At 42.1% G+C, this 24,876-nt stretch overlaps 1 protein-coding gene across 3 annotated transcripts in view; it reads right to left on the bottom strand.

The window, feature by feature from the left end:
* Positions 1-820: 820 nt before the first annotated feature.
* Positions 821-24,876, bottom strand: part of CARD19 (caspase recruitment domain family member 19) — a 51,603-nt gene continuing 27,547 nt past the window's right edge. For 2 of the 3 annotated variants that reach the window (XM_027830386.3, XM_007068215.4), the window contains exons 2-6: positions 24,574-24,716; positions 20,649-20,802; positions 14,141-14,200; positions 12,005-12,076; positions 821-8,863 (exon numbers count right to left, since the gene is read on the bottom strand). In XM_027830386.3, coding sequence (XP_027686187.1) covers positions 8,748-8,863; positions 12,005-12,076; positions 14,141-14,200; positions 20,649-20,802; positions 24,574-24,716 — 545 coding nt within the window. In that variant the 3' untranslated portion in view covers positions 821-8,747. The remainder of the gene's footprint in view (positions 8,864-12,004; positions 12,077-14,140; positions 14,201-20,648; positions 20,803-24,573; positions 24,717-24,876) is intronic. The other variant, XM_037904741.2, reaches the window with a different exon arrangement.

The raw sequence follows: 24,876 nt of genomic DNA, 5'->3' as shown, positions 1-24,876 counted from the left end.
GCCAAAGCAGGGATCAGGGCATGGCTTGGAAAACAAGGAAATATCTTTAAGCAGTTAGCTCTCGCTTAATGTTTGCAAACAGGGTCACTCGGAGCACACTGCAAAAGTGAAGCTCCTGCGGTCATGGTACTTTCATACATACTTTATCTAAATAGTTATATTTCAGCAGCCCACATGTATATGAAATGACACACCTGCAACACAAATGATGATTAGAGATAGTGAAAGCACCGCACTGATAGCTCTGGCTATTAGGGCAGGATTAAAGTAATCTGGGGACACAGACACACAGTAACATAGGAGGGTTCCATACCATGGCTCCAGTCCTCCACTGTGGCCCCTCCCCTCACTTGGGGTAGCAGGGGTGCTCCCCCCCACCACATCCAGAGAAGCAGGTGCAGTAGTGTGGGGCCTTCTTTTCTTTCTCTACTGGAAGCCGCAGGTGTCTCCTCTCTCCTTCACCCTCCACCCCCATTTTACCTATCCCAGTGGCTCTCTTCTGCTGAGTGGTGTTGGTGGGACCTGACAGAACAGTGGATCCTCTAACACTCCATTAAAATGCATGGGACAGTTCACCCCTCAGAGCTATATGTGAAAGGTTGGGGCAGGTCACACATTGCACTTGTGCCTGGCTCTGAACCTCTTTGTGGCAGGCTTAAATCAAATCCTGAGGCCATTATTTTAAGGAAGTTATTTTACAACAGGAAGAGTTTTTCATACCTGATACTTCAGGTTTTATCTTATTCTAAGTCTGAGTGAAGGGGTTTAAAATGAAACAGTGAACAAACACGTGTAAAGGCAGTCTCTAACAAAGACCCTCTTATGAACCAGTATTTCATGTTTAATTTAAGACTGATGAACAGATTAACAAGGAATACTGTAAATACATCTGAAACAAAAATGATGAAGTTAAAATAACTTGTGATAACTAGTTGTCCCACTCAAAACATTCACCCTTGTATAGTATAGTATAGCCCCTGGAGGCAGCAGCCACTAGGGGGCAACATAACACATTGTAGGGCACTTCTTGACTTCAATGCAAAGCATAAAATACATGAAAAAACACAACATTATAGTCTTCCCAACACACAGATTCTTTAAATTCTTAAAATTTAATTTGAATTAACAACTTTGTTTAATGTTTTTACTTTATAACAACTTTCCTTTAGCTCACATGACATATACATGATAAATGTTATCACTGGAAGATATGAACAAGGATATGAACAAGGACTATAAAATATCAAACCCAGGCAGTATACTAGCTAGCTTGCATTTCTTAGTGGAACAGTAACACTGGCCAGACTTTTCAAGAATTCCATGAATTTCCTGGACTAATGGATGTCTATACAATTCCCCAATAAAAAAAATCTAAGATTGCAAGATTCCTTATTAATATTTTATGATTATTTTGCTATTACTGTACACAAAACTCCAAAACAAAGCCACGAGTGATATTTACATACAGTACTACAAAAATGATCCAAAAGCTGAACTTTTCAATGGGAATTGAGTAGCCAAATCTCCTACGTGGCTTTGAGAAGCCCAGCTAGAACTGTAAAGTAACCCAGTACATTCCTGAGTGAGTGATCACTTTAATATAGTTCTCGCTTGCAGATAAGTCACGCTTTAAATAGTGCAGTTGTTCCCTTCAAATGGAGTTGTGCAAACCTATTGAGGGATGTGTCATTTTGTTTTCCATGCCCTTTGGATACAGATGGCCCAGTTGGCCTGGTTTAACTATTTATATGCTGTCTGCTTACTTGCTTTATTTTAGAGGATTAAAGATCAGGCTATTGCCTGTCTTTTTTCCTTGAATCTGGGTACGTTTGACATCAAGACTGAGGCAATTGGAGGCAGTTCAGTTTTGATCTAAATCAAATAGCCCATTCATGACAGAAACCAGAGGAAAAAAGAAGTTCCCCATAGTGACAGCAATCATTTGGATGGGACTGCATGCCCTTTGGGGGACAAACTTCCCCTCGGCTGCACCCACACAAATGTAAAAACAACAGAAAAAGTGCCGTTTCACGGAGACAAGATGATGGCAATCTGTACACCAGGTACAGAGTCTCTAATATGCGGCAAAGCTGTGCTCTGCGAGGCTGCTATGACCATGCCAATGCGGAGGGTTTGTTTGTTTGTTTTGGAAGGGTGCATTGTGCAATGTCCCCCCATTCGACAATGCTACTGTAACATGAGGCTAAGGCTTCGGGGAAGAAGGGACAGCAAATTTCTTCCCTCTCTAAACAGCCCTGTGCATAGTCAGTTTACTTTGAGTAGGTTGGAGGATGCTGACAATACGGCTGAGCTATATTCAGTCTTTAGCAGACACACAGGAACAATTTTTCACAATGTGGTAACCCACTATAATTTAGAAAGTAAGCTTGGATCCAGCGAGCACTTAACCACTGCTTAAAGTTACACAGGTGGGACTACATCCTTATGCGGAATGTTAAGCATGTGTGCAAATCCTTGCAGGACTGGGGCCTAAATATGGCCGTTTGAATCATTAATGGCAGGCTGTTTATTCTGGGTTTGAAGGGGGATTTAGCTCTCTCCAAATAGATGGAGTGATCCAAAACTTAACTTTATTTATGTCAAATAAAACAATAATAATAATAGAATTATAGAAATGTAGGGCTCACGAGGTCATCCGGTTGAGAGGTTCTCACACGGGGGGGGACGTACTCCTGGGGTGGGGGGGTGGAACGTGCTCTGGGGGGCATGAGATGCTTTAGGGGGAAAAAATGCACAGTGCACATTTAGAGCTGGGTGGCCGGAGAGTGGTGGCTGCCGAGGGCACCGCCAGCAGCAGCAGTGCAGAAGTAAGGGTGGCAGTACCATCTCATGCCACCCTTACTTCCCTGCTGCTGGCGGCGGCTCTGCCTTCAGAGCTGGGAGTCCGGCCAGCAGCCGCTGCTCTCTGCTCTGCCTTTGGAGCTGGGCTGCAGGAGAGTGGCGACTGCTGGTCGAGCGCCCCGTAGGGGAGGCATACACTACAGACACAAAGAATGGAGGCACAATCAAATAAGTCTGAGCCACAGATCTAGTCCGTCACTCCACGCTGAGGCAGGATTAAGTACACATAGATCAGCCCTTATAGGTGTTTGTCTAACCAGTTCTTAAGAACCTCCAAGTATGGGGATTCCATACCCTCCACTATTAATCTGTTTCAGTACTTAACTATCCTTACTGTTAGAAAGTTATTCCTAATATCTAACCTAAATTTCCCTTCTGTAGAAGGACACCACAGAATTCATGACTTCCAAAGGGCTAGCCTATCCACTTCCCATGGCACTGGACATGGAAAAACTGACATATGCTGTATACAAACACACTGCACAAAGAAGTGAGCTATCGTTTAGTATCCATTCCTGAATGAAGAACTTTTTAAGAAAATGCAACCATCCCTACAGGGTTACAAAATTGTGTGGAACCTTCTGTTCCAGACTGAGAGAATAACAAGAAATCTATTGCTGTCACTCTGTTTCCTCAAATCCTCTTTATGGGAAGCAGAAAGGTGGGGTGGTGGTGGGAGAAAACCTAGTACAGTAATTGTGCAAGAGAGACAAGGTGGGTGAGGTAATAGCTTTCATTGGACCTACACCTGTTGGTGTCAGAGACAAACTTCCAACAGAACTTGGTCCAATAAAAGATATTACCTCACCCACCTTGTCTCTCTACAACCTGGCTACAACAACACCGCATATAGTAATTGTGCATTGCACTGTGTAAAAATTACATATATTGATACAAAGTAACCATCAGTTTCCATTTACAAGTAATGCAAGAAAAAGCAAACAAAGAACAAGTAGTTTTCTCTTATTTACTCTCGGGGTTCTTCAACTGACCATACTGGACCAAAAATAAGTTTGCCCTGAAAACAGAAGCATAAGAAAAATTTTACCTTGTGTGTTCAGATTTACAGCCAAATCCTGCTACAGGGTGCATGTGTACTCTCTCCAGGGCTAGTAGCTGGGAATCTAATGATTGTCCTTCCCAGGAGATTTTATTTGTGAAAAGTAACCTCATCTCAGTAGATCTCAAACACCAAGTAGCTGGAAACACTACTTGGAAAGACTATAACCTTAGCCATTAGTAAATATACCAATTCTTGCATGATTGCAAAAGATGATCAAAGCCATTTTCTTTAAAGAACCCAGCCCAAATCCTCAAAACTATTTAGGCACCTACCTCCCACTGATTTCAATGGGAGCCAGGCACCTAAATAGCTTTGAGGTTCTGGGCCCTAACCCCTATCAGGAGCAGATTCTGCCATGCTTACATTGAGTACTCCAGGGATATTTCAGTGGGATTGCTGGTAGAGTACACTACAAGCGTGGCAGAATCTGGCCTTCAAAGTGTATGAGATGCTAATTCTTCCTGTAGGATTTCAACAATAACTCATAACAAATCACAGTTTAAAGTTTTTTGTCCAGGGCACACTAGGTTGGATAATCTAGACACAGAGAAGCTGCTTACTAGTAACGAGGCTGCTGTATTTGCATTAAAATGAGATGTGGCTGTCTGAGAGGACTCTGTTTTGTACAGTGCTTTTGCTATAAACAGAAATCATCTCACGCTAATGAGGTTTCCAATACAGTTTTGGCATGAAGGTTTAAAATCCTTTTACATTTCAGAAGCGTTTTATTTCAGTTTCCTTAGAGAGGAGCCCCTGCTGGATGGAGAGTCACATTTGGTTTTTGATGTTATAAATTAGAGACGGTGTGCTGGGGAAAAATATCGCTCTGACTTTACCTACAGGGCAAGACACGGGAAGAACAGAATATAATTCAAGCACTTTCCAGCTTGGAGGTAGGCACAATGCTGGATCAGTGTGCAACTCTGGCAGCAGAGCTGTGGGTTGTGCTCACTGAGGACATTATCATGGCAATTCTACAGGAAATGCTGCAAGCACTGTCACAGTTATCCCTGTAACAAGATTCCCTGACCCGGTGGCTATTAGAATGAAATAGACATGAGAGATGATGGGGCAGATGGAAGAAAAAACATCTAAACATACTGTTCTGCTGGGTAAGGACAAATGATGTTATTTCATTTGCATAGAATCTTTATTCATGTCCATCTTATGCTATATATTTAAATAGTCCTGTGACCCACTCCTGACATTGCTGTATGTGTATGTAAATGAGGAGCTCCTCTAGTGAAGTTAAGGTAGTTAAACTACTGAAAACACAGAGTTTTAGAAATTTAATAGACAAACTATGCCGTCTAGTTACGGCTGGCTTCTCTCCCATCCACTGCAATGGAAAAACTCCCACTGACGTCAGCAAGGGGAGAAATGGGGCCCTTTTGGGCCCTATTTCAGCCCTTCCTCAATTGGTCACAAATATGCTGAGGGTGCTAAAAGGGGTCTGTTATTCAGAAATCTGGTCCTGTGATTCCCGCTCCTCCCCAGGCCTGCTATTGCCTCTTGTAAAATTTGTCTCGGAAGGAAACAATGTATTACAAGATCAGTTGTTTCTAAGAGGATAATGTGGGTTGTTTTCTTTGGAGTAAGATGATCAGACTGAAGAGTCAGATGAATTCTTAGGTATAAACTATCCTGTCATTACTACCTTCTTAGGGTGCTCTGAAACTCAGACACTGGGAAAAAATTAGATTTTCTGGTAAAAGCCCCAGCTCAGGAAGGCACTTAAACACACGAGTAGTCCCACTGGCATCAATGGAACTACTCACATGCTTAAGGTTAGGCACAAGTTTACACCCCTTGCTGGATCAGGGCCATAGCCACTGGTGGGCATGCAGGGCCCATGAATGTTGACTGGTGTATGTGACAGGACAGTCAAATACCTGAAGATGCTGCCAGGTTTCTGTTGGGTGGCTTTCCCCCACCCTTCCTTCAGGGTTTAGTTGATAGGTTTGGGAGATTACAGCCCAAATACCCACACACCAGAGAACCAGGTATTGTTTACAAGAGGACATGAAGGACTGCACCAAGTGAGCCCATTAAGACCACAGGAAACTGTTCAAATGGTAGGAAGAGGAGATCAGACAGTCAGTAAGGAGGTAGGAGGGTGGAGAACTAGCCAGTAGGTGCTAACTAAGACCTGCTTAATCAAACTGTTAATGTTGACAACCCCTGGGATGTGTTTTGACTGGTTAGATAGTTGGTTATTGCTGCTCCAGCCCTTTTCTCCTCCCAAGCTGATTGACTGGAGCACTAGTGTTATATAAGCCAACCCATTCATCCAGGCCCTTTGCTAGGGAGTCATGCATGGGATGTTGCTTAGGCTCTACGTGGGAAAAAGTCCGCTTTGCATTAGAGAAGGGGAAAGTATAAATCAAAGCACTGGAGATTATAGTCCAAAACTAAACAGCCCAGTGAAAGGACCTTTGTACAACTTCTTACTACTCTCTGGGTGGTGGTGGGGACATCTACCCATCAAGATGTCAGAAGAGATGCTTGCTGGGGGTGCTGGAGGAGCTAGACCAAGGATCCTGTCTATCCACCCTTAGGTACAGACCAGAAGTTAAGGAGTGGGATGAAGTATAAGCCCTGAGTCCTTTAGGGGCAGCTGCTAAACGAAAGACAAGATTGTTCGGTGACCCACCTGACCAAGTGAGGGCAACACTAAAGTGGCTCGCTGTTCAGTGGGCTCGGACAAAAGGGAGGCAGCAGACAAATGACATGCCACAGGCTGACGAGTTCCAGAGATTTCAGGAAGATCAACAGAACAGGGATGGCCCAGCCACAGGAAGAAAGGGCTGCAATGTTCAAGGCTCTTAAAGAGATGGAGTCCTATCAGATTCCAGTGTGGAAAGGCCCTGGGATGACACGCCTGATGCCAGGAGACAATACAGAACCTTATATTACCACACTGGAAAGAATGGGCCCTATCATATGGGTGGCCATAAGGGCAGGGGGTTCTCAGACTTGTCCCATTTTTCAGAAAGATGGGACTGGGGAGAGACTGCTATAAATGTGGTGAAACAGGACATTTTGCCCTAAAATGCAGCCATAGTCCAGGGATAGTCCTAGAAACCTGTTCTCCGGGGGTGGAAAATTTCACAGTTAGAGACTTGTCTACACAAGACCTTTTACCAATTATATTGGTATAATTATACCAGCATAGTTAAACCGCCATAGTTATACCAGTACAATTCCCCCTGGGGAGACTCTTATTCCAGAATGAGAGGCTTTTTTTTTAAACTTTGGTTTAGCTTCAACCCTTTCTAACGTGACATAAACTCCCATAAACCCCAAAATCCCACTCTTATTCCAGAATAAGAGTGTCCACCCAGGGAGTTATACTGGCATAACTATAGTGATTTAAATCCACATCTTATCTTATATTGGTATAACTTTCCTGTGTAGACAAGCCCTAAGACTGGGGTACTTGAGGCTGAACCTTGAAAGACTCTAGAATATGAAACACAGAAAGCCAATACCTGTTACTATGATTAACTGTGTCCATGAGGATACAAAGGAATATCAAGGAATGGCAAAACAAAGGAATATCAATTGATGGGCAAAACATTCCCATGAAGGAGGGGCTGATGAAGAGATCGCCCTACCAAGCAGTTTGGGGAAGGATATCCCCAGTTTCTTTTATACTCTGGAGTAGGTCATGAGAGAACCCACCTGTTGTGAATGTCACTATTTGTAGCCAGGTTCAGGACCCAGGCAGGGAGAAGGAGCAGGAGGACAGAAGACTCCTACTGACATCAATGAGAGCAGGATTGGGCCCAAAATGCAAAACAAAACAACCTCTCCCCACTCCCCCTCAAATCTTATTTTCAGTCCTGGCTCCCTGTACTTCCCATACATGCTTTAGCCTGACACCAACTCTTGATGTGTTAAGAAAGACTTTCACAAGTTTTTCAGGATTTTACTCACAGAAGAAACAATATAACATGTGATCAAGTCACCTTAGGAAATTTTACAGTACTTCATGTTCAAATACATCTTTTCAGACATAAACAAAAGCATGTCATGCAGCTTTGATTATTTCTGAAGTCCCTGTCAAATATACTGGATTACTTCAGTTTCCTGGCTATACCAAAACTAAACAAACTTTCCTGGAAAAGAAAGAACGATGTAAAACTGAGAACCCTACTTGGTAGCTTCGAAAGCTTGATAGTTCTGCCATCCCACAAAGTCAAAGGGTCATTGTGTGAAGACTACCCTTGCTCAATGTATTATAACAATGAGAACAGACAGTTTTCAGACCCCGGCAGTCAGGAAACCTTGTAAGGTTTTGAATACACACAAACTGAACCAGCTAGTGATGAGTCTTGTAGGGACAGTGGCCATATACTCCTGTAGTATAAAGAATACAGATGGGAATGAACAATCCTGACACAAAAGATCAGGTCCATTTCTTAGTAAGGCTTTGGTTTTTTTAAGTGTCATTCTTAAACGAACCAGTAAAAAGAGATAGAATTACATCCTTTAAACTGCTGTGTTCCTCTACACCAGTATAAAACACAAATACACAAACATGGCTTAAGAGCTATAATGACTTAGAATATCCTTTTAAGGTGTGTATTAAAAATATTCATACCCAAATGATAAGTATTTTAAAAGAAGCATTTACAAAAATAAATGATCCATTTCCACAAGTTCATATATAGTTGACCATTTGAAAGCACCTTGAAGCAGCATATTTACTGCTAAAGCCAGTTACCTAAATCTTTGGTATAATAGATAGTGTGTGTATATATATTTGTTTTCCCGTTGGCAAGTATACTGTACAGAAGACTGAAGAAGCAGCTTTTCCTTAATTTTTCCTTGATGTATCTTCTATGTATACCAAACAAATATTTCTAACATGTCTTCCTATGATAATAGGAGAAAATCCCAATATTTTCTTGGCTCCTCCTATAACTTTTGGATCTAAAACAAAAACAAAAAGGTCAGAAGGGAAAAAAGAAAGTGAACGAATCAATTGATAAGTACAGTTTTAATAAACAGCGTTTTGCAAAGATTCTTTACAAAAATGCTTCTGGGGGAAAGCTGTTCCTTTGAGTACTTTGTGAATTAACTGAACTGAAAAGCCTAGCTAAGGGACCTTTGATTTGCAAAAGCAATTTAACAGGGAGTATTTCAGAATCTCAAGTTAAAAAAAAAATCATGGATGGATGGATCACTATGGATCACTTTTGACACATGTTCAATATTTATCAAAATGATCTCTTTGGCTTAAGTCGTCCATGAGCTGGTGTTTGTCAACAGCACTAAAGCTCTGGGGAAGGAATAAAGAACACTGTGTTCAGCTGAAGCTAGAATGGAAGGGATTCAAGGAAGCAGAATCACAGAAACCTAGGGCTGGAAGGGACCCTGAAACGTATTCAGACCCAATCCCCTACACTGAGGCAGGACCAAGTAAACCTAGACCATCCCTGACAGGTGTTTGTCCAAAAACCAAACTGTTCTTAAAAACCTCCAATGATGGGGATTCCACAACCTTCCTCGGAAGTCTGTTCCAGAGCTGAACTACCCTTTTAGTTAGCAAGTTTTTCCTAATATCTGACCTCAATCTCCTTTGTTGCTGATTAAGCCCATGACTTTGGTCCTACCTTTAGTGGACATGGAGAACAATTGGTCATAGTCTGCTTTATAACAGCCCTTAACATACTGGAAGACTTTTATCCGGTCTCCACCTCAGTCTTCTTTTCTCAAGACTAAACATGCCCAGTTTTTTTAACCTTTCCTCATAGGTCAGGTTTGCGAAAACTTTTCTTATTTTTGTTGCTCTCCTCTTGACTCTCTCCAATATGTCCACATGTTTCCTAGCGTGGCACCCAGAATTAGACACAATACTTCAACTGAGGCCTCCCCAATGCTGAGTAGAGCGGGACAATTACCTCCTGTGTCTTACATCCGGCACTCCTCTTAATACGTCCCAGAACAATAGCAGGCTTCTTTGCAACTGCATCACATTAATGACTCATATTCAAACTGTTATATGTGAACTCTGGTGCTGTGGCAGGCAACCAGCATTTGCCCACTGTTATGAGCAGTGTTAAGCAAAAAACCAAAGAATCTCCTCCAAAAGAAACAGATGAACATCCTCATGCTAAATACACCAGGTTCAAGTTATGACTTAATTTGCCAAGATCATTCAGGCCCAAGCAGTATCTTCCTCAGGAGAAGCAAATAAAGTTGAAACAACAAGGAGTCCTTGTTGCACCCTAGAGACTAACAAATGTATTTGGGCATAAGCTTCTGTGAGCTAAAACCCACTTCTTTTCATATGCTGTGTATTTATACCTCCCCACTGTATGTTCCACTCCATGCATCTGATGAGGTGGGTTTTAGCCCACAGAAGCTTATGCCCAAATAAATTTGTTAGTCTCTAAGATGCCTCAAGGACTCCTTGTTGTTTTTGCTGATACAGACTAACACGGCTACCACTCTCAATAAAGTTGAAATACTCTAAGGGTGGGATTCACAAGCCCTGTCATGGCCCCTTAGCCCCACCCAGGTGGCAGAAAGAGGCCATAATCCAGCCTCAGATCCCCATCAGAGAAGTCTGCTGCAGTAGGGGAACTCCCTGTCACTGCATCAGACATTGTGCCTTATGCTTGTAGGGAGATGGTGAGGGGCCAGGGCAGAGGTCTGCTCCATTACACCAATCCTCTTAATGGCATAGAGTCCATTAAGGCAACAGCTCTAAGCAGTGTTAGGGTGGGCCCTCAGAATCAGGGTGTTGTTACCAGCACCTTAATTCCCCCTCCTGCTCGCACCCACACACAGATATCCCTGCATGGAGCAGAGCTCGAGTGTAAGGAGAATCTGCCAGTATTTATTTTTTGATAGTTAGGTGCTCAGATACCAGGGTGATGGGTGTTGTTTTAGGTCACAGATTGACAAATATTTATCTACACCTTATTTACAACTGATTTTTTAACGTACTTTAAAGAGAACCTTGTCAAATATCAGTGTGCCCCCATACCTATTTCTTTAGATGTTATATTGTTGGGAGTCTTTTATACTGCAGGGAAAAAGGATTAAATCAGCTATCAAGTAAGGGCCCAGTTCTCCAACCCTTCCCATGCTGTGTAGTACTCATTCACACCACTTGAAGCCAATGGATTACTTACATTAGCATTAGTCACGTTGAGTAAGGGCTGCAGAACAGGGCCCTGGGCAATGCACAAGTCCTTAATTCTCAGAACAAGCAGACCTACTCATTTACTGAAGGGGACTTGTACGGGGGTGGGCAGGCAGTGTTTATTCATGAGCCATTAAAAGGTGCATGCCATTAGGGAGGAAATCTAGGAAAACTACTCTCCATGCAAGTGGTACAGGTCACAACAATAAAAATGATTTTTTCTATGTAAGTCAGGTATTTGTACTGATCATATGCTGAAGGTCCAGACAGAAAAAATAATAATAATAATAAAAAAATTCCCTCCTTGTGATTAAGTAACTAAGAGTGCAGGCACTGATTAGACTTCAATTAACTACTTAAATAAGTTTTCTAATTTGGAAGCATGAATCCTCTCGGCCTGCTGTAGCAATGAGAGTTCACAGTACTATGGTTTAGATCTTTAAAAAGTGACTCTTCTCATTTATGAGCTTTTTATTAATTATCTCCTAGCATATCTGGGGCACAGGTTGCATCCTAACCTCATTAACGAATGATGACATCTTCCATTAGCTCTAGTGTAGAAGCAGCTTTTAGTCAAGATATTATTTCAAAAAAGAACTAGATAAATTCATGGAGGATAGGTCCATCAATGGCTATTAGCCAGGATGGGCAGGGATGGTGTCCCCAGCCTCTGTTTGCCAGAAGCTGGGAATGGGCAACAGGAGATGGATCACTCGATGATTACCTGTTCTGTTCATCCCCTCTGGGGCACCTGGCATTGGCCTCTGTCAGAGGACAGGATACGGGGCTAGATGGACCTTTGGTCTGACCCAGTATGGCCGTTCTTATGTTCTTAAGATATGCAGGGAACCCCTCAAATGTGTTTTACCTTAAAGTGATTGAGAATAAAAATTTCCCTTTAAAACAATTCAGTAGATTACCTGGGTTCCAGCAGTACATGAACAATGCTAATCCTGCAGCAACACTAAAGCAAGCAAGGAAGAACATGGGACCTAAGGACGAAAAAGGAAAAGTGAATTTAGTAAAAGAGCACAGAAAAGTGAACGTTTAGTTTATCTGATGATTCACTAACCTCAGTTATTATTAATATGCATGGCTAAGATTATTCACATGAAATTTGCATAACCATAATTAGGTATATTCTGTGCCTATTGTACTATAAAATACAATCACTTTATTGTAAGTGTTTTGTATTGTAATTACTCTGAGATTGTTAGCCTCTCTTGTTCTAATACGAACTCAGAATGGGAGGCCTGATTACACATGAAAAAGGTCTTAGATTTACATAAAAATGTCTAGTTTGTGTAAAAAAAACCACCTCCTTTTTTGTTTTTAAACAAAAATGGCAAAATAAGGGCCAGATTTTGATACATTCACTCACACTAAGGGGCACCTAACTCCCCGAGTAGTCGCACGGATGTCAGTGAACTGCTCATAGAGTAAGGTACTATTCACTGAGAGTGACGGTATTGAAATGTGACCCCAAATAAGTAGTTTTTCATAATGTTTCTTTTTTATACTTTGCATTCTTCATCCTTCCCATCTCCTGGCTCTCCACCAGGAAGAATTACTGCTCTTTATGGGTCCAGTCCTTCAGTCCATGCTCAAAACTCCTGACTTCAGTTACCTTGACTTTCTTGAGAATTTTCTCTGAGCGAGGACTGCAGGATCAGACCTCATGAAATAAACTATGGCCAGAAAGAAAAAGAAAAGGAAAAAGGCCAGTCATCAACCATTCTGTATGTAATTAGCACCCAAGATTTTCACATTTCTGAGTGGATATACATCTCATTTATTTAAATGTCAGCTATCAGTATAGAGATGTATATTCTTACTTATATAAAATGAATTGGGAAGAGTATTGTGTGTGAATGCATTTAGATGTGCACTGCAAAGTAATGAATACGAATATTTAAAATGTTTTCTGTTGCTATTCATGGTTCTGAATGCAACTGAGATGCAAAGCTATTTGTATATTTAATTCAAATCCCTGACTGGAAACCATTTAAACATTTCCAACTGAAATGAAATATGGTACTTATATTGAAGTATGATAGAACCTTGCTAATCCACACTTCACTCAGCCCCAGACAAAAACTGGCCAATGTTTAATGGCTGAGTGCTGTAGCGAGGCCTCAGGTTACCACGACTTCTTCCCTATTACATAACATGGTAGCGTACATTTACTAGCACACTGGGAAGTGCTATCATGAATCCACCTAAACTGCATTTATCCTTTTAGGAGCAAATCCCAGTTCTAGCCTAACAAATGGACTACGTGCTGGGGTTGTCCACAGACACAGGGAGAGCAGGAAGTAGAAATTTTCCAGCAGTGCAGTCACTCTGCAGTTGCTACTTCAGGGTCATCATTACAACAGTTTGGTGTGGCTGCCTAGGGAAAATGGCTAGAGGATATGAGTGGTCTCCAATCCACAGCCCCTTACTCAGTATGATGGAGCACAAAGGTGCGCTGACCTTTTGCACAGCTTCCTAAAAAGCTTACCCTCCCCTTCTTGTGCTGGCTATGTTGCTGTCAGGACCCCACCACAGCACTGAGTGGGGCAAGGGAAGAGACACAATTTACCCGTAATGGACAAAGTATATTTAGTTCACCATTATTATTGGGGCTTTTTGTTATTGCTGTTGGTTTTCTCTTATTTGTTTGGTTGCTTTTTGTCTACTCACTAATCTGCAAAAGTGATGTAACAAGGTTCTTCTGCAAAAGCACAACAGTCATTGTAAAACCCTTTATTGCTAAAGTATTGGAAGGGCATGGAAAATTAAACACTAGTTAAAAATATGCCAAATTTAAAAATAATGCCGATGTAAATGTTGCCTAAAGCTCTATAATCTCTTGAATTCTATGACACCAGATTTCTCCGTTGCAGGCTGAATAAGTTTTCCTCTAATACAAGTTAAACCTATTTAAATAGCTACAATAAAGACTAGGAGAACAAATTATTTGCTCCATAAATGTAAAATTAAGTTGTAAAATAAACTGCATCGTCATCTGAAAGTATCATTCTGTCCAATGGTATTGTATGCATTTTATTTACCCCTGTCAGTTAGAATATGTTTCTCCTTGTCTGTGTCTATCGCTGTGGAAGCTGAGGTTTCTAGAAATAAAAGCAACACACCAAGAGTTAGTACTGAGTGCAAGCCAACACACTTCTGTATCAATTCATGCAAAACGGAGGGAAAGTCTGTATTACCACTTTTCAGAGAGATAGCAAATCTTTATGTGAAATATTTCACCCCTTCTAAAGACATGTCACCGCTGCAGTTAATCAGGCCCTGTGTTTATTAAAGAAATAGAGAATTCATCATTTCAACGCAGGTGGAAGACGCTGAGGTTTTACAGTCCTGGTCCAGCAAAGCACTTAATCACATGCATAACTTTAAGCGTGCCAGTAGTCCCATTGGGGCCTGATGGGCACCCAGTGAAAGTACTCACATGCGTAAAATCACTCCTGTGACTAAGAGCCTTGCTAGACCGAGGCCTCACACAGTCAGATTGTTCTGTACATTTCTCCTGTCAGATATGTGAATGCCCAGAGAGTTGAGGAAGACTGGTAATACATTACATCAGAGAGAGGCTTTCATACTGGGACAAAGTTCAAATCAACAGTCACTATGAAAACGGATCGCTACAAAAATATCAGGATTTAAACAAGGGTTTATTCCCACAGCCATCGATGTTCTCCTCATCGTCCTACAGCCAAGTCACAGAGCTGTGTTTTTGCCATGAAAACAACCTACACGGCGATGGACTTGGAGAGCCAACATCAGAGACCGAATTCTGCTTTCAGATACACACATCTGCAACTCCCATTGACGTCAATGGGTTCTGCGTGCTCACATCTGGCACATCGGATGTGGTCCTGAGATTGGTACTTTTCTGCAAAATCAAACAGCAGGGGAATCCAGCCTGTCAACAAGATTTTCCACTGTTAGCAATCACAGCTGGAGAAGTCATTTATTTAATTTGATAGTGTTTTATCAGTTTGCTATAGTGTGAAAGCACCCTCTGTCCCCATTCAGGGAACTCTGACACTAAACATGCATGTCTCAGAGTGTGTATAACTAGCATTGCTCGACACGTGTTAATCATGGCTTATTATACTGCCTGACCACTGGTTAAGATAGATGGTTGACCACATATCACTTTCTAGAAGACAATGCAGTAGGGCCCCGCACTAGCTCAAGTGCAGGGACAGGATGGAACAGGAGACACCGTGATAGTACCCAGGCAGCCAATCCCCATGCTAGGTTCTGGCTAGGATCCTGGGACTGTTCCCCTGTACTGGGACATTTGGTTACCCTAAATGATGGCAAATGAGTGGGCATATATTATTACCAAAGCCCAGAAAGGGCAGAGTCTGCAACTCTTACCCTGAGCCAGGGTGCTAGAACAATTTTTATAGTGGAGGTGCTGATGATGGAAACTATGTATTTGGATTATTACTACTTCAAGCCAGGGGGTGCAGCAGCACCCCCCAACACCCTAGTTCCAGCACCACTGCCCTGGGAGGGAGGGGATCCTCCTTCAAGAGACATCTAGGCCTCTCAGAATGTGGAGCTCAGCGTGGCACAGGTCTGGCAGGCTTCTTACTGTGGAAACACCAGGACCAATGAATATTGCTCCTAATGTTTAATTAATATTACAAAATTGTTCCACTGAAACACTGTCTGATTTGTGGAAGGAGCTTTTCAGTCAGAAGAATTTAGTTGTGGGAAGCTGGTTAATTTTTCAAATAAAAAAAAATCTATAGTTTGTTTGAATTCCAAATTTGCATTGCAGCAATTTGAGATCTTTTATTATATTGATTTTTCTGGTACCTTTGTGCCCAATCAGCCCATCCAGCTCCCTGGGCAGCTGGAACAAAAGCATGGCAGACCTCCCCCAAGGCGCTGCAGAATGGGGTAAATGCACCTCCTTGGCATCATTTCCACTTTCACCACAGAAACCCCTCCGGGCTCTGGATCCACAAGTGGATCACGGGGGTGCATGAGCCCTCGCTACACATTGCCCCCACCACACCAATCCAACATAGGGAACCTGCCCAGGTTAGTTCTGCCTTAGCCAGCATTAGCTTGGGAGCTCTCTTCTCCCGTGCTCTGACATCCCTCTGAGTGGCGTTACAGAAGCACTCACTGAAGTGGGAAGCCTCAGACAGCACAGATACTGCTGAACCTTTTTGCCAAGAGGTTGGTGAGAGTCAGGAGGAAAAAGCCCCTCTCCAAAGCCTCTATGGAGTCCTCAAAACCTATGATGATTGATCGGCTGGTTTCGAGGGCTGGCCTGCTTGTCTGCTGCATGAGAACCACCCACAAGGACAATGCCAGGAGCACCCCAGGAGAGAGGCCCTGCAGAGTTCCCAGCCCCTTACCAGGGTAGTCCTGTGGGGGATGATCTAGCCCTTTATCATTCTGTTCTCTGTCAGTATAAAGAGAAATGAAAAATGAACTTCAATCAGTATCAGAGAATGAGAATTGATTCAAAGCTTCAGAATACATCAGAAACAATCAGTATCGTGTATCTAGCCCCTTCCCCCCACTCCCTACCCCCTCGCCCCCTGGCGGGACTCTTGTAACGCGACTAGACATTTATCTTCAAGCTCTATATTTAATGAGAAGGGAAGAATTTTTGTTGTCTTTTAAGATTGTGAAAAAACTTTGAAATTTACAATAGTTTTTCTTTAAAAAGGCAATCTGGAGAAAATATTTCCCCATGCCCCAAATCGTGTTTGTACTATATATTATTGAGTCATAGGGCTGGAAGGGACCTTGAGAAGTCAGCTAGTCCAGACCCTTGCACTGAGGCAGGACCAAGGGAACCTAGACTATCCCTGACAGGTATTTGTCTAACCTGTTTTTAAAAATCTCCAATGACGGGGATTCCATAACCCTCCTTGGAAGCCTATTCCAGAGCTTAACCACCCTTACAATGAGAAAGTTTTTCCTAATATCTAAACTAAATCTCCCTTGCTGCTGATTAAGCCACTACTTTTTGTCCTATCTTCAATGGGCACAGAGAACAATTAATCCCCTTTATAACAATTGACCCTCTTTAGAACAGCCCTTCAAATATTTTGAAGACTGTTATCGGATCCCCCCGTCAGTCTTTTCTCATGACTAAACAAGCCCAGTTTTTTTAACCTTTCCTCATAGGTCAGGTTTTCTAAAACTTTTATCATTTTTGTTGCTCTCCTCTGGACATTCTCCAATTTGTCCACATCTTTTCAGAAGTGTGGTGTCCAGAACTGTACAACTGGACACAGTACTCCATCTGAGGCACCACCAGTGCTGAGTAGAGCAGGACAATTGAGTCTTACATACGACACTCCTGTTAATACACCCCAGAATGACATTAGGCTTTTTTGCAACTGCATCACATTGTTGACTCATATTCAGATTGTGGTTCACTATACCCTCAGATTATTTTCGCCAATGCTACCATCTAGCCAGTTATTTCCCATTTGGTAGCTGTACATTTGATTTTTCCTTTCCAAGGGTGTACTTTGCATTTGCCTTTATTGAATTTTATCTTGTTGATTTCAGGCCAATTGTCCAATTTGTCAAGGTCATTTTGAATTCTAATCCTGTCCGCCAAAGTACTTGTAATCCCTCCCATCTTGGTGCCATCTGCATATTTCATGAGCACACTCTCCACTCCATTATCCAAGTCACAAGCAAACCATTATCCAAGTGACAGCAAACCATTGATAACTACTCTTTGAGTATGGACTTTCAGCCAGTTGTGCACCCACTTTATAGTAATTTCATCTAAGACCACATGTCCCTAGTTTGCTTATGAGAATGTCATGTGTAACTGAATCAAAAGCCTTACTAAAAACATCAAGATATATCACATCTACTGCTTCCCCCCTATCTGTTAGGTCAGTAGCCCTATTAAAGAAGGAAATTAGGCTGGTTTGGCATGATTTGTTTTTGGCAAATCCCACTACAAACTCTTTTTTAGGTGTTCATAACTTTGCTCTAAATAAAGATTAGGATGAAACCAAATAAAGATCTCAGCTTGAAGATGTCATTTCTTTCTTCATATTTACAATGTTAGGGCCCAAATCCTTAGCACATGCTTAACTTTACTCAACAACAGGACAACTACTCACACAAGTAAAGTTATGCATGTGCTTAAAGGCTTGAAGGATCAGGACCTCAGTATTTAACCAATTCAAGTTTACTTCAGTGAGAAGTAAAAACAATAGGCTTCCTTTCTGCTGCTTCAGTTTAGAAAGGGACTGTGTTTTTAAGAAGGTTACTTTTCATGCGCTGTTAGTTCATACATTACTAATAAGAAGACAGACCAGCTGTTTGGCACTTCACATTTTCACAAACATTAGCAAATTAATCCAGTCTGAGGATCAACCAGTTTAGCTATCTAACCTCTAATATACAAATACTTACAATGCTCTCAGAATACATCATTTATTTCCTTATTATGTGAGACTAAGGAAGTTGCAATCTATGACAATATAGTTATAGTATGTGTTTTAGCACAGAAATCTTAATGATACTACTCATGTCAATGACATAAGAGAGTCTGCTAAGGAATAGGGAATGTAATGCTGCTTTGTGGTTGTACCACACAAGTGAGGCAAAAGCAGTCTTGGGACTGCTTTGAATATTATTCAATGTGCAAAATGCTGTCTCATTTACCCCACAGATACAGGAACACCTCTATGCTTTACTTCACTCTACATGTCTAGTAGCCCCACTTGCTATTCTCACCCTTAATGTGTGAGGGCCCAATCCTGATACATCTACTCCCTGGAGTAGGCTCAGGGCACAATTTTCAGAAGGGCTTAAGTCCCATTTTCAAAGGGACTTGAGATCTTAAAAACTTAATATCTGATTTAAAAAATGAATGGGAATTAGGCTCCTAAGTCATTAACGTGCTTTTGAAAATTTTACCCTCCGTGAATTCAGCGGGAGTATTTGGGTGAGCAAGGGCTGCAGAATCAAGCCCTTCCTAAGTGATGCCTGTTGGCTGTCCTCTACTCAGCCGGGAAAGGTAACTCTGCACTTCTATTCCTGACTCCTTCAGCTAAAGCGACAGATTTCTTTGAGATACTAGTGTGTTTGATCCAAGCTTCCACACAGCCTCAGCAGGGATGGCTTCTGCGAGGCGCACATCAAATCAAAGGGCCGGACTTAATGCTGCTGTGATAATTACCAATGTGGACTTCTGATATAGAAATGGACCCAAATCAAAGCCCACATGCAAACACCCTCCAACTGTGAGGGAAGTTTGGGCTAACTTTGGAGTCTGCATTTTATCCAGGAGATGGCATGTGTGTGGTATGAAGAGGATGCTATCTCCAAATCAGTAGGGGTTTCTAGTTCAGTGTGTACAACAGCTGTACTGCATAAAGAGATGCTAGATGAAGGCAGGAGGCTCAGTGTTTTGAAACACAGTAACTATTTTCCAGGTCAATTGTTCTCCAAAAAATTATTTGTTACATATTAATTAAAGACAGATGTTCGGATTTTTGGCCTGGCCTGTTTTTGTCTTTACGCTGTCAATCTTAGGGGTTTGACCACATGACCAAAAACTCTGCTGGAATATTACTGAAGAGCTACTCAAAACCACTCGGGGGTTGAATGGTGCAGCATCAGTGCTATTAGACAGTTTGTAGGGACTTTGTAACATGCAGCCCTTTTGCAGCTTCATTAACCTAATTGCAGCAGCCCTTCCTCATGCTACTCAAATTGTTTCAATGTGCTGAATGTATTTCACTTCCTCTTTGAGCATTTTTTCTTTCTTCAGTTTACTGGACTGGATGAGTCATACATGGCAAGCATTATTTTCCCAGCACAGTAAGCTGGACCTCATCTCTCTGCTTTTAGAAAAAGATCTGCTTTGCAGTATAAAATATGGAAATAGCTAAGGCCTCAATCCTGCAAATACGTATGCATGTAATAAGGCCCATAGACTCAGTGTGACTACTCGTGCCTATGTGTTTGCAGGATCAGGGTCCAGGTAAATAACACTGTGGTTTGCCATTGCAAGTATTTGTGAAACAAGCGTGATCTAACATCTGATGTGTGTGGAGTTAATGAAGCACAGCTGGGTGATTTAAGAATTGAGTGGAAGCCAAGTCTCTGAGCGCCTTGATTTTGTTACTTTGTGTCACACACTTGTTATTTTAAAACATAGCTCTTTTATTTACTACAAATCAGAATAAAGGCTTGAAAAATAAATAAATGGGCTATTAAACAAAATGCAAAAAAGGGAAAGAGGCAGTTATTAAAAGAAAGAAAGTTTGAATTAGGTTATTTTTCTGCATTTTACATGTTGGGCATAAATTGTATCATAAATACAGGGGCTGAGATTTCAAAGCTGGTAAAGAGATTTGGACATCCAGTTCCAATCAAAATTAATGGTGCACTCAAATCTACTAGGTGGCTTCTAAATCCTCCAGTCTGTAGAAAGTAACACATGGAAAAAGAGCATTTAATTCCTCAAAATAAGCTGGGATGCCAGCAAAGGCAAATTTTGTGATACATTGACTCAGGGAAGCCACAAGTCTCCCAACTTACTCAGGATTTTTCTGCTTGGCAAGTCATTATACAGTTGTTCAGCATTGATCTGTAAAGCCCTGTAAAATTCTTGACAGTGTTTGTCTCCTTTCTTTTGTAGGTGGCTTATAAGATCTGACAACCGAATATGAAGCGATGCCTTTGGATTTCTGAACTGTACGAAAAAAAGCAGTCATTAGAACAAAGACTACAAAAGCAATGATACAGTGCTGAATTAGTTCCTACCCTACATTTACATTATGAAAGAGTGAAAATACAGAGTTATGTTTATTTTGCTAAAAGTATCTGTCAGTACATGAGCATTCTAGGATAGGAAACAAAAATAATGATTCAGACCTCAAATGTCAACATCCACAATTTGAACCAGCTGCTTAACTTAGTTTGATCAAACATTGTTTTAGCATCTGATCAACTGCAGTGTAGCCCACACAATAGGATGCTTATCATTTCCCCAGAGTTTGAGTTAGCAAGGAACCAATTTATTGTAAATACAGCATTAATAGAAATACTTTTGATGCCATTGGCTAATAAAAAGTTCTCTACTTCTAATTTAGTCTTATTAAAAATGCACATCTCAGAACTGGGACAAACATGTAAAGGATTTTTCCACAGTTTTCTGGAGTTTGGCCAGGACATGTTCTAGCCATCATGATAGTACTAATGTGTCACTCTTTGTGTTCATCCTGTCTTCCTATCCATGTTGCTTCAGAGGAAGAGATGGCCTTCTCCATGGTCTGACAAAGTGCTGAACAGTAGTAAACCTTACAGTGAGAGTGAAAATGTTGCACCTAACCTTAGCTGAAATCATTTAGACATGAGTGCATTTGCAAAGTGTTCAAAAATTTATCTGGCAAATCAATATAAAAGCATTACACTTAGGATCAGTATGGTAGAGAGAGATAACATTACACTTAGGATTGATTTCTTATCTAGAGGAATGCCTTCGTATGCTCCTTACTCAGGCAAAATTCCCACTGAAGCCCTGGGAGGCCAGTAGTGTAAGGTGTGCAAGATGGAGCATAATATATACAAGTTTTGGAAATGAAAAAGAGAACAAATGTACACGAGCTCAGGGGAAAGTGATCAGTTTCAGCATGAGTGTAAGAGTGGCATCCAGCTTTCATAATGTCAGGACTTAAATTTACTGTGAATCCTAAATGAATGAGCCTTTTTTTAACTGTTTACATCTCACATCATCTAAGTCAGGCCTCTTCCCCTAACTATGCAGATAGAATGGTTTGGATTCTGGTCTGGACAGACACCATCTTACACTGCAATAACTCCACTCATTTCAGTGATGGCGGATCGAATTGATACTGATGCCAAACAGGATCCAGCCTATTATTTTGAACTCTAAGGGTATATCTACACTACCCGCAGGATCAGCGGGCAGCGATAAATCCAGCAGGGATCGATTTATCGCCTCTAGTCTAGACGTGATAAATTGACCCCCGAGCACTCTCCCATCGACTCCTGTACTCCAGCTCGGCGAGAGGCACAGGCAGAATCAACGGGGGAGTGGTAGCAGTCGACTCACCATAGTGAAGACACCGCGGTGAGTCGATCTAAGTACATCGACCTCAGCTACGTTATTCGCATAGCTGAAGTTGCGTAACTTAGATCGATCCCCCAGTGTAGACCAGGCCTAAAAGTCTGATTCACCATTGCTCTCTGCATCTTTCATACAGAGCAAGTGCAAACTATTACCATTCTGATGTGCTGGCATTTTATACCCATGTTGCACTCGCTTTGTACTGGCATAAATAATTTTGTACCCCAAAGCAGGGACCACTTTGAAAAGGTTGGCTTTGCTGGCTTTACTGCCTCAGGCCTGATCTGTATTCCAATTTGCCCCAGTTTAACTAAGGGTGCATTTTTAAATCAGTTTTGTTAAACCCTGGTCTGGACACACTTAAATCAATTTAAACCTGGCTCGTATTAATTTAGCACGGGGATTTGCTTTAAAAACACTCCTTTCATTAAATTGGTGCAACCTTGTAATAACGACAAGGTGACACCAGTCAGCTCTGTGCTCTTGGGGAATCAGGGCGCAGTATCCAGCCTGTCTGACTCATGAAACACACACCCCCCACCCACACCAGCCTCTGCTTGAACCAAAACCAATCAGAGAAAAGACTTGCAGAGAGCAGTGAAGGGTGTTGGGAGACACAGCTAGACCCCTCCTGACAAGGGTGACAAGAACAAAGGCAACTCCCCATGCCTCATCTGCATGAAAGATGGGACAGGGAGGCATCTCCATTAGCATACAGAATAGAGAACAGAGCACTGCACTGAACTCTGGGACTAGAAAAGTAGGGAAGCACTGCATCATGGGGGATCCATGCTCCAGATGTTAATGAACCTACACCTGCACACACCCAGCTCAGCAGTTATCAGACCAATTCTAGTAATGAATCCTTGATTGATATCCAAAATACTGAAGCAGCCTAATTGCATTGTGAGCTCCCTGGTAAGAAACACCACCCACAGCCAAAAGTGATCAGCTCCTATTGTCTAGCCTAAAGAAAACCCTTGAGTCACCAGTTTACCCATAAACAAAGCTAGTGTTCTCCCTTGGATCATTGTTGTTTCTCTACAAAAACCCCTACCTATGTTCAAGTAAATGTTCTGATGCATGGACCTAAACTCTGTGTCAGTTCCACTGGGATTTCATCTTCTCCTGACTGATCGTGCTGGGGGCTCTGCCTGTCTCCAGCACTCGGGACCCTGAGCTACCACCATCACCTGGGAACCCCGACCAATTCAAGCTTCATGGAGTGGGTGAGATCCCTCTATCCCCCTCTCTCTCTGTTTTCTTTTCTACCTCAGGTTTTCTATATATGACTTTTGTAACCTTTAATAATGTAACTGTTATGTTGGTTTAGGCTCTCCTTGTGTAGTTATCACTATTATTCAATAACTAACTTTTATGGTTAAGCTGGTTGCCTCTCTCTCTCTCTCTCTCTGAACTTTACTCTTTTGTGTTTTTAGCTTCCCCATTTACTCTGCAGCAACACTTCTTTTACCTCAGCTAAAGATCCCTGTAGTGCCCCAAAATCCTGTGGGGTTTGCTCATCCAGTGGGTTACTACCAGTACAATTGTGATGTGACAGTGGGGATAGGGACGTGCTGAACCTGTGACATACGAGGGTGGCAGCTTGGAAGTGCTGCTCGACCCAGACAACTGCATCCAGGGGCACATGAGGGTGGCAGCCTGGAAGTGCTGTTCGACCCAGCCTGCCCAGGCGTACTCTATTCCGGTGTGGTAGCTTTGGCACATAAGGGTGACAGCTTGAAAGTGCTGCTTGACGCAGCCCACTGAGTCCAGGGGCATATAAGGGGTCAGCTTGAAAGTGCTGATTGACCCGGTCCACTCAGATTTGCTCTGTTAGTGTGTGTGTGTGTGTGTGTGTGTGTTCATCCAGTTCTAGAGCTGGAGGAACCCAGCCCTGGGGGACCTAGGTCCTGCAGGATAGCTCCATTGGGAGGGGACTTGCAGAAGGGAGAAGTAGCGCTCCATATGAAAACACACGTGACACAAGCAGTACATAGATAGAATTACAGAACCCCACCCCCACAGAAGAGTAACCCTAATAAATGAGCGTACCCCAAAGTACCCCAGGGCAAACCTGGTAACAAAGGCCTCAGTTCCTCATGATCTCCATTTCCCAGATAATATTTTCCTACCACACAGAGATGTGGTAAGGAGAGATTCATTAATAGCTGTGAGGCTCTCAAATACTACAGTGATGAGTGCACATTTTGTAGATAGTAAGAAAGCAAAGGGGCAACCATTCAGAGGTTTTGGGATTTGTCTTCTAGGTTGGCATGGGCAGCTTCACCAGTTGGTGTCCTAACCTAGATGCAGGATAGCCAGAAAATAAAGCTACATCCAGAAATACTGCAGGTATATCCAGTCACTTACCTTTTCTGCTTCTTTATTGGTGAGAATTTGGGGATAAACTCTGTTTAGCTGAAGAATAATTTTATCAGCCAGGTGCTCACTCAGTCTGCCATTGCTCGTGAGAAAGTACATGTCCTGCCTCAGCCGATCACAGTAAGACTGATCTATGAACCAAAGAGCACACACAAAGAACCACTGTTATTTGACAGCAAAACTATCTGTAAGTTCCATAAATTGCCTCTCTCTTGATGAAGGTAGCACATGTAAACCAACTTTGTTTCATAGTCCTAAAGTTTAAAGCCAGAAGGGACCACCAGATCATTT

The sequence above is a fragment of the Chelonia mydas genome, chromosome 7 (assembly GCF_015237465.2).
Source record: "Chelonia mydas isolate rCheMyd1 chromosome 7, rCheMyd1.pri.v2, whole genome shotgun sequence".
Classification (NCBI taxonomy): Eukaryota; Metazoa; Chordata; order Testudines; family Cheloniidae; genus Chelonia; species Chelonia mydas.
Note: the sequence above shows the minus strand (reverse complement) of the source record. Positions and strands in the feature narration are given on the sequence as shown.